At 34.4% G+C, this 16,463-nt stretch overlaps 2 protein-coding genes across 2 annotated transcripts; both read left to right on the top strand.

Moving 5' to 3' along the window:
- The first annotated feature begins 8,484 nt into the window (after nucleotides 1-8,484).
- On the top strand, nucleotides 8,485-10,639 carry LOC108481016 (pentatricopeptide repeat-containing protein At2g17525, mitochondrial). The gene has a single exon (XM_053027195.1). The coding sequence runs from the start codon at nucleotides 8,586-8,588 to the stop codon at nucleotides 10,503-10,505; it is 1,920 nt and encodes a 639-aa protein (XP_052883155.1). The 5' UTR covers nucleotides 8,485-8,585; the 3' UTR covers nucleotides 10,506-10,639.
- A 1,248-nt stretch (nucleotides 10,640-11,887) lies between these two features.
- Nucleotides 11,888-15,380, top strand: LOC108482781 (cullin-3A). The gene is made up of 2 exons (XM_017785892.2): nucleotides 11,888-12,453; nucleotides 13,203-15,380. Exons 1-2 carry the CDS (start codon nucleotides 12,293-12,295, stop codon nucleotides 15,238-15,240), a joined length of 2,199 nt encoding a protein of 732 aa, XP_017641381.1. The 5' UTR covers nucleotides 11,888-12,292; the 3' UTR covers nucleotides 15,241-15,380.
- The last annotated feature ends 1,083 nt before the right edge of the window (nucleotides 15,381-16,463 follow it).

Here is a 16,463-nt window from a genome sequence, read left to right as displayed (position 1 = left end):
CTTAAGGAGATGAGATTCTTTCGTAAATCAGGTACATATCTGACATCTGAGAGTGTCCTAATCGTCCCATCGTGCATCTTAATTTTAACAGTACCAATACCAATTACCTTACTAGATGAATCGTTTCTCATGCGCACAACTCCACCTTCAATTGAACTGTATGTGGAGAACCATTCTCTATTGGGACACATGTGGAAAGAACATCCTGAATCTAGGATCCACTCGGACGTGAGCTTGGTGTTATCACTTGTTGACACTAACAAGAAATCATCCCCATTTTCATCGGCCAAATTAGCACCAGCTACATCTTCCTCGTTACTCTCAACAGCTTTTTTATTTCGTAGTTTATAACAATCTGCTTTGACGTGACCTAACTTTTTACAATAGCGACACCTTTTATCTCGTTTCTTTGATGCTACCAAAACGGAAGCTTGCCTATCTGTCTTGCTATCCAAATGAAGCTCATTGTCGAGTTTGTCTCTACTCAACAAATAACCCTTCACATCTTCGAACAAGAGTTTGTCTCTGCCATAAATCAAGGTCTCCCTGAAAGACTTGTATGAAGGGGGTAAAGAGCACAATAATAGCATAGCCTGATCTTCATCGTCAATATGAACCTCAACATTCTTTAAATCATTTAAAAGAGTAATGAATTGACTGATGTGATCTCTAAGAAGCTCACCTTCGTTCATGCGAAACGTAAATAGACGTTGTTTCAACACTAAACGGTTAGCCAAAGACTTAGTCGCATAAAGAGTTTCTAACCTTTTCCACAAGGCAGATGAGGTCTTCTCCATCAATACTTCCTGCAATACCGTATTTGTGAGGCACAACTGGATTGCAGATAAAGCCTTTTCATCAAGCTCTTCCCATTCTGTTTTATTTAGATTCTCAGGCTTTTTCCCGATAACAACCTTTTTCAAGCCTAATTGAACTAGAATTGCCATCATCCGAACTTGCCAATTTCAAACCTTGTTGTTGCCATCTCTGAATGGGCTGATCTATGAAAATTGAACTAGCTCTTGATACCACTTGTTAGGATTTCGACCCGATTAAGCAACGAACAAGAAAATAGCAGAATAAATTGAGAAATTGAACACACAAATTTAACGTGGAAAAACCCCTCCAAAGAGGATAAAAAACCACGGGCAAAGATAATTTTATTATAATGGCAAAAGAACGAAGAGTACAAAAGATGGAGATAAAAACTAAACCCCGAAAACCCGAAAATAAAGAACCCACAAAACGTAAACACAAAATTCTCTAAATGTGTTATGAGTTCTATTCTCTAATGGGTGTTTTCTAAGGTTGTAAAAGAGCCTATTTATAGGCTAAATTCATAAGTCAAATAATAGTAAAATAATCTAAACTAATCAGTGTTTGATTGAAACAAGTAAATAGAGTTTAACTGAAAGACTATTTTTCAAATTTGACTGAAAATAGGAGTCACATTTAACAGGAAGAATATTAGTGAAGTGAGTAAATCATGATATAATGAAGTATTATGCATGAAACTGATATGATATTTACAAACTGAGATGATATTTACAATTGCTTGTTAAATAGTAACATGATTATGCATTTCAAATTGAGCATTCATGTATCTTTATGTCTTTAATTGTTCGGATTATATAAAAATCAATGAGTTTCACTCAGCGTATGGTTTTGTTTTCCGTGCGCAGGTTAAGTACTTCACTTTTGATCGTAGATTCAAAATCTAACAATGATCCTGATCTCAAATGCCGTGATGTTTATCTTTTTGTGTTGGTATGTACCTAGGATGTCTAGTTGATAGTTATTTTATAGATGAATTGTAAATGAAATTATAAGTGTTAGGTTGGTTTGGTATATATGTAAACATGTGTTTGTGTTTAAAGCCATAATATGGTATATCGAATTGAATCAATGCTTGTTATGTATATGTCGATTAAAGTTGATGTTTTAGGTAGATATGAACTAGGCTAAATTGATTGATTTTGACATGTTTATAATTTTGATTTGAATGATGCATGGATGATATAAATGTAGTACCAATGATGGTACATTAGTTAGACATCTAGGATGATTGTTTTGGCTCATTTCTAGTGTGTTTGATCGTGTTTTAGATAGGTTAAACGATTGGTTTTTCAATTGCTTAATGCCCAAGCAAGTAGAAATGGTAAACTTGTGTTTTAAGGCATATTTTAGGTCTACACGGCCAGACACACGGACGTGTGACTTGGCTGTGTGAGACACACGAGGGTGCGAGGGCATTTCTGAAAGGTACACGGGCGTGTGGCTTGGCCGTGTGACCCAAGTCTGTAACAACCCATTTTCAGTTAAATTGGAACAATGGTTTCGGAACCACAAATCTATGGTCAAAAAAATTTTATTTTAATATTATTTTATAGTCTGCATTATGATAGAAATGTCGTATGAAAATTTAAAAAGTTGAACTCTAGTAGCTAAAGGGATCAGCTATAGAATTCAAAATTGGAGGTCCTTATATGGAAAATAGACCAATTAGTGGAGTTAGCAGATAAACATGATTATTCATCATTGGAAAATTCATTAAAGAAAAAAACTAAATTAGAAAGTAAATAAATAAAAGATGATAAATTAATTAAATAAGAAAATATCATCATTTTATATCATCTTTCCTAAAAATAAGACATGGAAACCCTAGCCATGGTTATGGAGTTCAAGCAAGCTTATTTTGCTTAATTAGGTGAGTATCTTTGTCCCATTTTTAATGATTTTTATGTTTCCAATGTCGTAATAGCTTAATTTAGCTATCTCGAGGATTAATTTGTAAAACCATTAAAGTTTTAGGGTTTTTCTATGGATGAGTATAGTTGAATTATGAAATTTTATGGTAGAAAATGAAAGGTTGTTGATAGATAAACAACTTTTGTAAAGGGAATTTTGATGAAATTATGATTTAGGGACTAAATTGAAAATATGTAAAATTCATAGACAAATTCTGAATTTTATGAAATACATGAGCTGCTAATGTTATATGTAAAAAACGGCTAAGCTTGAAATAAGAATTAAATTGCATGAATTTCATTTTCCGAGCTTAGGGATGAAATCGTAATTAATTAAAAGTATTGGGGCAAAATGGTAATTTTTCCGAAGATGTGAATTGTATTGTATTGAATATAAATTAATGTTAAATTCATTATGTAGATCCAGAGATCAAATACGGAGTTAGACCAAGAAAAAGAGAAAGTAACGGATTAGTAGCTTTTGTGTACACGAATATTTGTCGAGGTAAGTTCGTGTAACTAAATTGTATGTTTATATATTTAAATTAAATTTTATGTTTATGAAATGTATAAAATTTTCATGTATAAGTATGGATCACATATCCAATAATTTCTGACAAGTACTAAGTTCCGTTTGAAGCTAAGAAATTCGACAGATACAAGTGACATTTGTCATTAAGAGTTCCCAATTGGTTGTGGTCCTGCATGTGTTACGGGCATACCGCAACTCAAAAAAGCATCCCGTTATTAGCTCTCATGAGCATTTCGATATTGGCTCTTTTGAGCTTCTTGAAATTTGGCTCTCACGAGCTTCCTGTTATTTAGCTCTTATGAGCATCCCGACATATTGCTCTTACGAGCTTCTAAATTAAAGGCTCTTTCATGAGCTTCCCAATTAATGGCTCTCTGGAGCTTCCCGATATTGGCTTGCATGAGCTTCCCGATTATGACTCTTATGAGCTTCCGGTTACATGGCTCATATGAGCTCCTTATTATATGGCTCGAAAGAACTACCCGTTTATATGCTCATGTGAGCATTCCTGAATATGAATTGACGAATATTATATGAATTGACGGATTACAGTTTTGTACACTTAGTGTGTACTACCCTTGTATCCATCGATATTTTAAATGGTTCAATGGGTAAAGTTCTGGTATGAGACAATATGAATACGAAATGAATTGTTACCCGTATATGCCTGAAATACATGAAAATGATGTTACTTGACATGTTGGAAAATGAGATGAAAGTTACATGTGTATAAAACTTGCCTGATGACTATATACATTTGTGATTATAAGTTATTATATGAATTACATAACTAACATGCTTGATGAGGATATGTGTTTAGGCATGTGGCCAAATTGGTTTGAGTATGTTTAGTTTGCTTACCTATAAGTTAAATTCCTGTTATACGAACTTACTAAGCTTAAAAGCTTACTCTGTTTTTTTTTTCCTGTTTTATAGTAACTCGGAGGCTCGTTAAGATTGGAAGTTGGTCGAAGCTACATCACATTATCCCTTGACTATTTTGGTATATATATATAGAGTAAATCAATTTTGTTTATAATGGCATGTATAGGTTAAATTGGCCAATGTTGGCAAGTAAATGTTTGGTTGTGATTAACCATTGGAATGGCTTGTGTTGGACATATTTTGATGTATATATATGTGTGTGGTTTTATCATTCTTGATTTAATTTTGGTGTGGTTGAGCGATAGATAGTTTATAGGCATGTTGATGAATGAGTTGAGATAGTATATTTGGTATAAGTAAGCAAATATGTATTTTGATCAATATGGTAAATTTGAATGCTACGATATATGTGATAATATGTCATGTATTAAACTTGAGTTTGGCTTGAATTGAAGGGCTTATTGTAACTTGTGACTTGTGATTGTGCAAATTGTTGTGTTTAGGTTGATATCAAAGTTGGGTGAGAAATATGGCTTGAAAATAGCCTATTTTTGTCTACACGGGCAGAGACATGGGCGTGTGTCTCAGCCGTGTGTGACAACCGACGTGTAGTTTGGCCTCATGTCCCCTACATCTTTAAAATTGCAAAACAGAATGCTCAAAATACTCACACGGCCTAGCAGACGGGCGGTGACTTGGCCATGTGACCCAAGTCAGAGAGCTCCCTAAATTGGATACGGGCTGGAACACGACCGTGTGCCCCTATTTTGAATGTCCACATGGCCTGAGACATGGGCGTGTCTCTTGACCGTGTGAGATACATGGCCTGGCCACACGGGCATGTGTCCCCTACACCTCGAAAAAATTTTGATATTTTCTGAAAATTTTTTGAGTATCCGGTTTAGTTCTGACTTGTTTTTAATGTATATTTTGGGCCTCGATGGCTCATATAAGGGACTTTATGATTGATTTCTGATAAGAATGTTAAATAATATGAAATGTCTGTATTTGATCTGTATATCCTGGTAATGCTCTGTAACCTTGTTCCGACGACGGATATGGGTTAGGGGTGTTACAAAGTCAGTGAGTTACATGAGCACGAAAATGGGTTGGGACACGACTGTGTGTCCCTACTTCGAATGCCCATACGGCCGTGTGAACCATGCAGTTAAAATTTTTCTAACTTTTTCCTAAAATTTTCAAATGTTCCCAATTTAGTCCCAAATCGTTTCTAAAGTATTTTTAAGCCCTCAAAGGCTTTAATAAGGGACTCTATGCATGTTAATGATGAATTATATTATGATTTTTGAAATGTTTAAAAATGAATGATTTAGGTTACGGTTACTCGGTAATGTTCTGAAACCCTATTCTAACGACAGACACGGGTTAGGGGTGTTACAATACCAAGCTCGCGGAGCTTGTTTCAACCCGTATAAGATTTTCTTAAGCCTATACACATTTTCTTCTTGTCCTTTAACTTCGAACCCAAGAGGTTGCTCCACATAGATCTATTACTGCAAGTAGTCATTTAGAAAAGCTGACTTGACATCCAACTGATGAATTTTCCAACCTATCTCTGCTGCCAAGGCCAATAATGATCTGATCGTGTCCAGCCTTGCTACTGGTGCAAAAGTCTCCTAGTAATCAATGTCATACTATTGATTGAAACCTTTCACAACCAACTTCGCCTTTGGCATTCAGTTTGGTTTTGAATACCTACTTGATGGCAATAACTTTTTTGTGTGATGGTTTGTCAACGAGCTCCCAAGTCTGGTTCTTGTGAATCATATTCAACTCCTCTCGTATGGCTTATTTCCAACTTTCAATGGTTTTAGCTTCTTCAAAGCTCACAAGTTTAATTAGTGTTACGTTAGCTTGCTGATAGGTCTCGTCATTCGACCGCGTGCCTCTTACTGATGTGTCATCAAGGCTTGCTTCGGTTAGATCATCACTAGACTATGACCCTGACTCGCTTCGATCATCATGACTTTACGTAGCTCTTTTGCGGTAATGTTGCGAACTTTGTTCACCAATCCTTTGCTCCAATATTCCAGCTCCAATAGCATCCCAATTCAAATATCTTAAAATCTTTAACTTCATGTATTTGATCATATCATGATATTTTAAAAATTACCTTTAAATTTTTCATTTTATTCAATTTAGTCCCTAAAACTGAAATGTACACATTTATCACAATTAAACCAACTCTAAGCTAAATGAATTCTCCTTAGCTCTTCTACAGCCCATAATTAATAAAATTTCACAAGAATTCCACCCTAAGTTTATTGTTTTATTATTTTAGTCCTTAAACTTAAAATTAATCAAAATTCCTTTAGAAAATAATCCTATTTAACAACCAAGCTTATAAACTGTAAACTCTAATATATATAGGTTTTTTTTAGTAGCTTTTACCACCTTTGTACTTGAAAATAATACTAATTTTGAGTATTTGTTAATTAATTTAGTGAATTTTGCTTAAACCTCAATAACGGACGTGGATTTATAAAATATGCAAATTCGTGCTTTATTACATGAATTTTGTTCATAAATTAAATTATTTCATATTATTTATTAATGTGTTATATTTAATTGTGCAGTGGGACCATGAAGTTGATTTAATAAAGAACTTATTATAAAGTTGCATGAACATGAGCTACTTATTTCCTATGTTGGACTGCAAAACCATGCTAAATGGGTCAATAAAGTATTATTTTGACCCAGTTAAAATGATGCTACATGGTGGACAAGTGCATTGTCCTGTTGTTTATACAACACAAAAGCATGATTTCTTGAAGCACACCACTTTCATCAGAGATTAGCGATGGAGGGACAACAGTTTGATCAAAAAAATGTTGCAGCTTGTAAGTTTTGATCGCAAGAAGTACATGTTGACGCCATAGCAAATAATTGGAGTCATCAAGAAGGATATTAATCTTTTTGGTGGAGAAGAAGCGGCTATCAAAAACTGAATAAAAAATCATTGCTGGTGACCTCAAAAATCCGTAATGAGAGAGACGTATATGATACCATGTTAAAGTTTGCTTCTATTCAAACTTTTTCATATATTAAAATTACTTGAGCAAGGGTATTTATACAACAAAGGATATTCTTGCTGTCAACAATGATAATAGCACTAACCCATTAACTGCTAGTAACTAAATTGCAACAAAATTAACAAACAACATTTATCTTAACAGCCTTGACCGTTATCATGGGTGCCATATCTAACTGCATTCACCATTGGAAACTCCTTGAAAATATGTTCAAACATTGACAAATGGTAAAACACTTAATCATTGTACAGAGCGTTAAGTGATGGATAATTTTGCATGACAAAAATAGGCAAGCTTACTGATTCATAGAGTTGGAAAGCTCAGCCACCAGCTTCAATGGCGATACTCACAGGTTGATGTGAGACGGACTTTTTTAAAGCATTCTCGTCATTTGGAACATCCTAATAAGCCGTACCCATCAATGATAACAACCTTAACGTTTTTCTGCCAGGAAAAGAAAAAGGCATCAAAGTCCATAACTATAAACAAACTGCAAGATTACTATGGTGTTAGGATTTAAGCATTTGGAAACCGAATTTGGCACAACGGATTAACCTGATAAATTATTATTGAACATCAAACATGATAGAAAAACTAATAAATGCAACCAAATTGCTACTGAATATAAATACGATAGAAAAATCAAATAATGTAGATAAAAATAATAAAAGAGAGAACCCACCAAATTTATAAGATTCAGCAAATTGTTTATGTAATTCAACACTAACACCAAAAAATTTACAAACTAATAGAATCCTTAATTAAAAAGTTTACAACTATTTACTCTTTTGATTCAATATGTGATGAACATGCAAGCACCAATGATGGAGAAGAAAGAAAAAGGAAAAAAGAATAAATGAAAGAAACGTAAAAGAAATTAAAAAGGAAAGATAATAATATGGTGGAGCTCACTCGGAAATAATGTAATGCACTGGTCGTTTGAGATTTAGCCACACAGTAATTAAAAAGGATTTCTTAAACTTCAAATTATAAATTTTTATAGTTTAAATGACAAAAAAAAAACATATTAAAATTTAGTGACTAATTAGATAGTTTACCCTTTATTTTATCTTCATAGTTGAATATCTTACTTTTCTGTAAAATTTAGATTTTTTGGAAATAATAAAATTAATAATGAGTAATCAGAAAGAAACTTATTAATATAGGGCGATTACAATGAGTGTAAAATATCATTAAATTAGTGGCGGTGGCCAAATTTTTAGTGTCTAAAATAAAAATTTATGAAAATTGAGTGATCACTTGTGGAATTTACCCCTATGTTTTAAATCAAAACATAATTGAAAGCTAACTGATAACTTCTAAAATCTGAAGAGGATAAAGACATTTTGTTTGGGTAAAGTGAATCCCATGAAGAAGCCCTCACATCCTTTGAGTTGGATATTTTCAGCTTTGTCATCCATCGAAGCCCATGATTTTCTTCTACAATCATTTCCGAGCTTTCATTCAAGACTTGTATGGTCGTCATCATCATCCTCATCCCTTGGCGTTCCAAGTCATGAGCATATTGCCCATCTCATACTAGACCAGAATTCAGCAGAAACAGCGGTGAAAACCTTCCAATGGGCTTCAAAGCTCCCAAATTTCACCCACTCTCAGTCCACCTACCGTGCTTTGATCCACAAGCTCTGTGCTTTCCGCCGTTTCAACACTGTCAAGGAACTGCTCGACGAAATGCCCACCACATTAGGCGTTCCCCCAGATGAAGATATTCTTGTCACCCTAGTTCGAGGCCTTGGGCGAGCCCGGAAGATCCGGGATGTCATCGAGGTTCTTGATTTGGCTTCCAGATTTAACAAACCCCCTTCCTTGACGATTTTTAACTCGATACTCGACGTTCTTGTCAAAGAAGATATTGATTTGGCTAGGCACTTTTATAGGAAGAAGATGATGCCGACTGGTGTCCAAAGCGATGAATATACTTTTGGGATTTTGATGAAAGGTCTTTGCTTAACTAACAGAATTGCCGATGCTTTTAAGCTTCTGCAACTTATCAAGTCTAGCACTGTAAAGCCCAATGCTGTGCTTTACAACACTTTGATCCATGCTCTATGTAAGAATGGTAAAGTTGGGAGAGCCAGAAGCTTGATGAATGAAATGGAGAACCCCAATGCAGTTACCTTTAATATCTTGATATCTGCCTACTGTAAAGAAGAAAATTTAGTTCAAGCTCTTGTGTTGTTAGAGAAGAGCTTCACCATGGGGTTTGTACCAGATGTCATTACCCTGACTAAGGTTCTGAAAATTCTCTGCGATGTGGGTCGTGTATCTGAAGGCTTTGAGATTTTAGAGAAAGTCGAGAGCAAGGGGGGTGTAGTGGATGTGGTAGCATATAATACTTTGATAAAGGGTTACTGTAGAATAGGAAAGGTGAAACTCGGACAGAGGCTTTCTAGGGAGATGGAGAATAAAGGCCGTCTCCCAAATGCTGACACATTCAACATATTGATCTCTGGTTTCTGTGAGTCTGACATGTTGGATTCAGCTCTGGATATGTTCAATGAAATGAAGACAGATGGGATCAGTTGGAACTTTGCTACTTTCGATAAATTGATTGAAGGACTGTGTTCAGCAGGGAGAATGGAAGACGGGTTTAAGATTTTGGAGCTAATGGAGGAGAGTAAGGTGGGTTCAGGTGGGCGTGTTAGTCCTTATAACAGTGTGCTCTATGGTTTATACAAGAACAATTTCTCGGAGGAAGCATTGGAGTTCCTTTCCAAGATGCAAAATTTATTTCCTAGGGCTGTTGATAGGAACATAAGGATATTGGAATTTTGCAAGGAGGGCGGTATTGAGGATGCAAAGAGAGTTTATGATCAGATGATCGGGGAAGGGGGTATTCCAAGTGTTCTTGTTTTCGATTGTTTAATTCGTAGATTTTGCCAGAAAGGGTGTATGCGAGAGGCAGTTGAGCTGATGAATGAAATGGTTGTCTGTGGCTATTTACCAGCAGCATCAACATTCAATGATGTAATTAGTGGGTTTTGCAGTCGTGATAAATTTGGTAGTGCTTTAAAGCTAATGGAGGACATGGCTAGTAGAGGTTGCAGACTTGATGGTGGAAGTTATAGTCCACTGATCAATGCTTTTTGTAGGACGGGGAATATTCAAAAGGCTATAATGATTTTGCTACAAATGTTGGGAGAGAATATCATACCTGATGATTTGACGTGGAAAACAGTACTCGTCTGTCTTAGTCAAGAAAGGCAGTGGCTGGAGAGCAAAAAATTACTTGTAAATAACCTATTACCGTGTATTATTGAGACGTGAAACATTAGTCATGATTCCAGATCAAAAAAGGAAAAAAGAGTCGTGATTTACTCTTAAAGTCTCTCACTCGTTTGGAATTAACAACGTTGATCATAATATGATGATGACGACTCTTGTGCTCTATTAAAAGAAAACACACTGCTTTGGGTAAGGGGCAAAGCAAAAAAGTATGCTCTGTATTCTCAATCTTAAGACTCATAGAAAGGGCAATACTTGGTCCTTTATCGACACTCTTTGAGCAATTTCCTCCTTAAGGAAGGCATCTATTAAGAGTTTTCAAGAGGAAAAGAACAATTTTATAAGGCATTTTTAGAAATTATTGAATGAAATTATATAAATTATCAATAAAATATTAAATACTATAAAAAATTTAAAATTTTGCTACTCTTTTTTATTTATTTATTTTTATAAATTTTATCATTTTAATAATTTTCTATAACTTTCTTTAATATTTTTCCATAATTTCTAAAAATTAATCAAATCATCATAAAATAATTAAAAATAATTAATCTCTCTTAAAATAATTTAAAAATTAATTAATTCTTACATGTCAACATTTTTATGTTTAACATCATGTATCATTTTTTTATAGTAACTACTACATTAACCACCGTATCAATTGTCTTGTTATCACTTAGTCTATTTAGACTTCAATAAAAGAATTATATTATAAGGATTGAATTGATTGTGATTTTTAATTAGGAGAATAATTGATTTTTATTATTTTACAAGAATTTTTAGTTTTTTTGGTGAAAGAATTTTTAGTTCTTAAGTATCAGTATTATGGGATCAATTATAAAATTATAAAAAAAACTATAAAGTAATACATATTATGTTAAAAGAATTTTTTGTCATTTTATATTTTTATATTAAATATGAAAAGTTATAGGTAAATTTTTTTCTCTCTAATCCTCTCAAATTTGATATTGAACAAATTTATCTCTCTACAAAAATAGAAATAATCCTGTTAATTTTAAAATGAGCAATTAAAACAATTAATTATAAAATTAATATTTTCTATTAATTATATATCATTTTAATTAATATAATAACAAATTAAACCCTTTTATTTATATATTCTATCTATTTTATATTTTTGAAGCAATTTTTTTAATTATTCTCTTTGAATTTTCAGATTTAAAAAATTAATACATTTTAAGATAGAATTCATAAATTTTGAAAGAAAACTTTGTTATATTCTAATATATTTATATAAAATTGATAAAAATTATTAATATTATGAGTAATTATTTTAAATATTTAAAATTGATAGAATTTAAAATACTCTAATTTTTTAAAAAATTATTTTACGCCATATTAAAGGACAAAAATCATTTTACCAAAATATATACACATAATAAAAAAATCATTATTTCAACTTTACCGTTTCTATTAAAACCAATCTTATAAAATTCGTAAAGTTTTTCACCCGTAATCCAGTTAAGAATTAAATTATGTATTTTATCGCTGATGTAAAAACGGTCTTTAATTAATAACTATATATACATATACAGAAATTTCCAGTTACCTGTTTCATTTTTCTCCTCTACTTTCATTTATCATTTGGGTCCCTATACAAATCCCTCTTTTTTCCCCCAATATTCCCATTTTCAAACCCTAATCCATCTAATACAAAGATTTTAATCAGACGAGTTTATTGATCATTTTAATTTTGATAGATCGTGTATTTTCTTTTGCTTGTTCTGTTAGTCTTCGGGCGGGTTTCCGTTCGATTAGGGTTTCGTAATCTGAAGAAAAGGATAAAAAGGAAGGTAGGTTGGAAAGAAATGAGTAATCAAAAGAAAAAGAATTTCCAGATAGAAGCGTTCAAGCACCGAGTCGTGGTGGATCCTAAATATGCAGAGAAGACCTGGAGCATTCTAGAACATGCAATCCATGAGATTTACAATCATAATGCCAGTGGCCTCAGTTTTGAAGAGCTTTACAGGTTCCCCCCTCCCCCTTCTCCTTTTTAATTAATTTATGTGATTTGACTTCGTGATTAACGCTATGATTTTGATTCATAAATCTAGAGCTTTCCAGCAATGATTCCGTGCTTAAATTATTAAAAATTATTTAAATATATATATATATAGAAGTTGCGGATGCAAGTTTAATTAGGGTTTTGTGTCTAAATAATTTAAAACTATGAAGACTTTATTATTAGTTAATCTGCGCTGTACATGGATTTTTTACATTATATTTGGGTTACAAATTTGCTGAAAATACTGTTTAAACATGACTATGGAGGTAATAAGCTTGGAAAAATTTAATTAAATTCTTCTTAAGAGTGATTTGGTAACCTACATGATGGGAACAATTGAATTTTGCCCGTCCGTGGATGCTCATAGCACTGTTAATGTTTTCGTACACATATGGCATATTTGACGATTAAGGTGGACTGTCCATATGCTGGTGTGATTTGACTGTATATGTCAGCTGATGTTCACTGTTAGACTCTGTTAAGTTATGAAAAGTTGAAAGTACTTATCCATATTGTTCTTATCAGTTGCAGTAATGGGGATTCAGATTTTGGTTAAAGTTTTTATCAGTATCCATGCTAAAAATCTTGGAAACTATATTATGTGCTTGGAAAAGATCTCTCCATTGCCATCTCTCCTAAGTCAATTTCAAATGAGCAAATTAAAGCTTAGGTCATTTTTTTTCATGGTATTGGCTTTTCTCACATGAATTCAGGAATGCATACAACATGGTTTTGCACAAATTTGGTGAGAAGCTGTACTCTGGGCTGGTTGCAACTATGACTGCACACCTCAAAGAAATATCAAAATCTATAGAGGCTGCTCAAGGTGATTTGTTTCTTGAAGAGCTGAACAGGAAATGGAACGACCACAACAAGGCATTGCAAATGATTCGAGACATATTGATGTACATGGACAGGACCTACATTCCAAACACCCATAAAACCCCTGTTCATGAGCTGGGACTTAACTTGTGGAGGGATAATGTTATACATTCCAGCAAAATACAGTCCAGGCTTTTGAGCATGCTTCTTGAACTAGTACACAGAGAGCGAACTGGTGAAGTTATAGACCGGGGGCTCATGAGGAATATAATCAAGATGCTTATGGATTTGGGTTCCTCTGTTTACCAGGAGGACTTTGAGAAGCCATTTCTTGAGGTTTCTGCTGAGTTTTATATGGGTGAATCTCAGAAATTTATTGAGTGCTGTGACTGTGGGGACTATCTGAAGAAAGCTGAGTTACGTCTAAATGAAGAAATTGAGAGAGTTACCCATTACTTGGATGTCAAGAGTGAAGTCAAGATAACTAATGTAGTGGAGAAGGAGATGATTGCTAACCACATGATGCGACTAGTCCACATGGAGAACTCTGGCTTGGTAAATATGCTTCTTGATGACAAGTATGAGGACTTGGGGAGAATGTACAATTTATTTAGAAGAGTTCCCAATGGTCTCTCAACTATACGAGATGTGATGACCTCTCACCTCAGAGAAATAGGAAAACAGCTGGTTACTGATGCAGAAAAGTTAAGAGATCCTGTGGAATTTGTCCAGAGGCTCTTGGATGAAAAGGACAAATATGATAGTATCATTAGCCAAGCATTTAGCAATGATAAGACATTCCAGAATGCTCTGAACTCCTCTTTTGAGTATTTCATCAACTTGAATAACCGTTCTCCTGAGTTCATTTCCTTGTATGTGGATGACAAGCTTCGTAAAGGTTTGAAAGGAGTCAGTGAGGAGGATGTGGAGATAATTCTTGACAAAGTTATGATGCTGTTTCGCTATCTGCAGGAGAAGGATGTATTTGAGAAGTACTACAAACAGCACTTGGCTAAGCGGCTTCTATCTGGCAAAACTGTTTCTGATGATGCAGAGAGAAGTCTGATAGTCAAGCTTAAGACAGAATGTGGGTATCAATTTACATCGAAATTAGAAGGCATGTTTACTGACATGAAGACCTCCCAGGATACAATGCAAGGGTTTTACGCAAGCCATCCTGAGCTGACTGATGGTCCTACCCTAGTTGTTCAGGTTCTAACAACAGGGTCCTGGCCTACTCAGCCCAGTATTACTTGCAACCTGCCTGCTGAAATGTCAGCACTTTGCGAGAAGTTTCGGTCATATTATCTTGGAACCCATACTGGTAGGAGGTTGTCCTGGCAAACCAATATGGGGACAGCAGATATAAAAGCAACATTTGGGAAGGGTCAGAAGCATGAGTTGAATGTTTCAACTTACCAGATGTGTGTGCTGATGCTTTTTAACAATGCTGATAGGCTTAGCTACAAGGAGGTTGAACAAGCCACTGGGATTCCTGCTTCAGACTTGAAAAGGTGTTTGCAATCAATGGCATGCGTGAAGGGAAAGAATGTTCTTAGGAAAGAACCTATGAGTAAAGACATTGGTGAGGATGATGCATTTTTTGTCAATGATAAGTTCACAAGCAAATTCTACAAAGTGAAGATAGGAACTGTGGTTGCACAAAAGGAATCAGAACCTGAAAAGCAGGAGACACGACAGAGAGTGGAGGAGGACAGGAAGCCGCAGATTGAAGCTGCAATAGTTAGGATCATGAAATCAAGGAGGGTGCTGGATCACAACAATATAATAGCTGAGGTTACAAAGCAGTTGCAGTCGCGGTTCCTGGCCAACCCAACGGAGATTAAGAAAAGGATCGAGTCTCTTATCGAGCGGGATTTCTTGGAAAGGGACAACAATGATAGGAAATTGTATCGGTATCTAGCCTAGAGAGAGACAGGAGTGTTTGATTTGGAAAGGTTAATGTTGACAAATGAAATTGTACCCTAGTTGGTAAGTCAAAATTTGTTTCACATACTATGCTATCTCGATTTGTTTGAGTGGATATCAATTTGTTTCTGGTTTTCCTATTTCTTACGCTGCTGCTTCTAACACATTTTATCCTCCAATCCATCTACTTCGTATTTGTGTGCTTCCTGACTTTGATTCGGAAAGCCTGCATGAGCGGTACTGTTAGGTATTTCAGAACTATGAATTATGTAGAAGAAGGATTGGTGTCCAAATCAAAGCGTTCTTCTCAACTATTAGTAAGTAAAACCGAAGAAGAAGGATACATTAAAATCCTGGTTGGGAAGTAGTTTGTTGAACACAAGAGGTTTAATGACCTTTGCTGCTCTGCTCGACTGGTCACTCCTCTTATGATTCCTTCTGCCACGCTTCCATCATTTGTATTCGATCCAACATTTACATGGCCACAAAAACTTCTCATATCAAAGCCTCGACTCCCCCTGGAAGCTTGTGGCTTTTGTTACTTCATTCTGAGCATTTTATGGGAAGCCAACTTCCCTTAATTCTCTCCAGTACTCTTGCCATCGCTGGCTTTTTTCATAATAAATCCATGGAGACCTCCCATCATCAATTTGTGCAACACACACCTGAATTTGGATGGTTCACATTGATTTCTCATGCTGAGCTTATTCGATTCTTATATGGTTGTGGAATTGGACTTTCACTTGTAAGCCAACTTTAAAATCTCGCATGAAGTTGGTGCTACTTCAATAATTAGCTAGTGTACAATACTTCCTACTCGATTCTTTCAATGTAGTCAAATATTGCATGTTTTTTCGAGAAGACAATAGATGTGAAGAGACTGTATTTATCTTTCTAATAATTTTGATTGTAAACCCTAATAACCGTTATAAGGGTTGAGGGCGTCTTGCTTTTCTAAATTTTGGGAAATTTTGATTTTTTTTAAATTTTTAGAAAATTTTATTCAGGTTTCCAATCATTTTAAAAAATTCATTTTTTTCTTCGAAGCTTTTAGAAAATTTTAGTTAGATCCTCTCAAATTTTGTAAACTTTAATTATACCTTTTAATTATTTTTTTAAAAATCTCATTACTCTTACAAAAATATTAATTAGATGCCAATTTTTTTTTCAATCTCATTGAACTCCTAAAATTTTTAAAATTTTTACTTCCAAGATTTACTATT

The sequence above is a fragment of the Gossypium arboreum genome, chromosome 4 (genome assembly GCF_025698485.1).
Source record: "Gossypium arboreum isolate Shixiya-1 chromosome 4, ASM2569848v2, whole genome shotgun sequence".
In the NCBI taxonomy this organism is placed as follows: domain Eukaryota; kingdom Viridiplantae; phylum Streptophyta; class Magnoliopsida; order Malvales; family Malvaceae; genus Gossypium; species Gossypium arboreum.
This window is presented reverse-complemented; position numbering and strand designations above follow the sequence as displayed.

Excerpts from the sequence above, each read along its gene's own strand:
- LOC108482781 (XM_017785892.2), top strand. The coding sequence starts at position 12,293 with ATGAGTAATCAAAAGAAAAAGAATTTCCAGATAGAAGCGTTCAAGCAC. Across the intron at positions 12,454-13,202 it reads AGTTTTGAAGAGCTTTACAG|GAATGCATACAACATGGTTT; the intron begins GTTCCCCCCTCC and ends ACATGAATTCAG.
- LOC108481016 (XM_053027195.1), top strand. The coding sequence starts at position 8,586 with ATGAAGAAGCCCTCACATCCTTTGAGTTGGATATTTTCAGCTTTGTCA.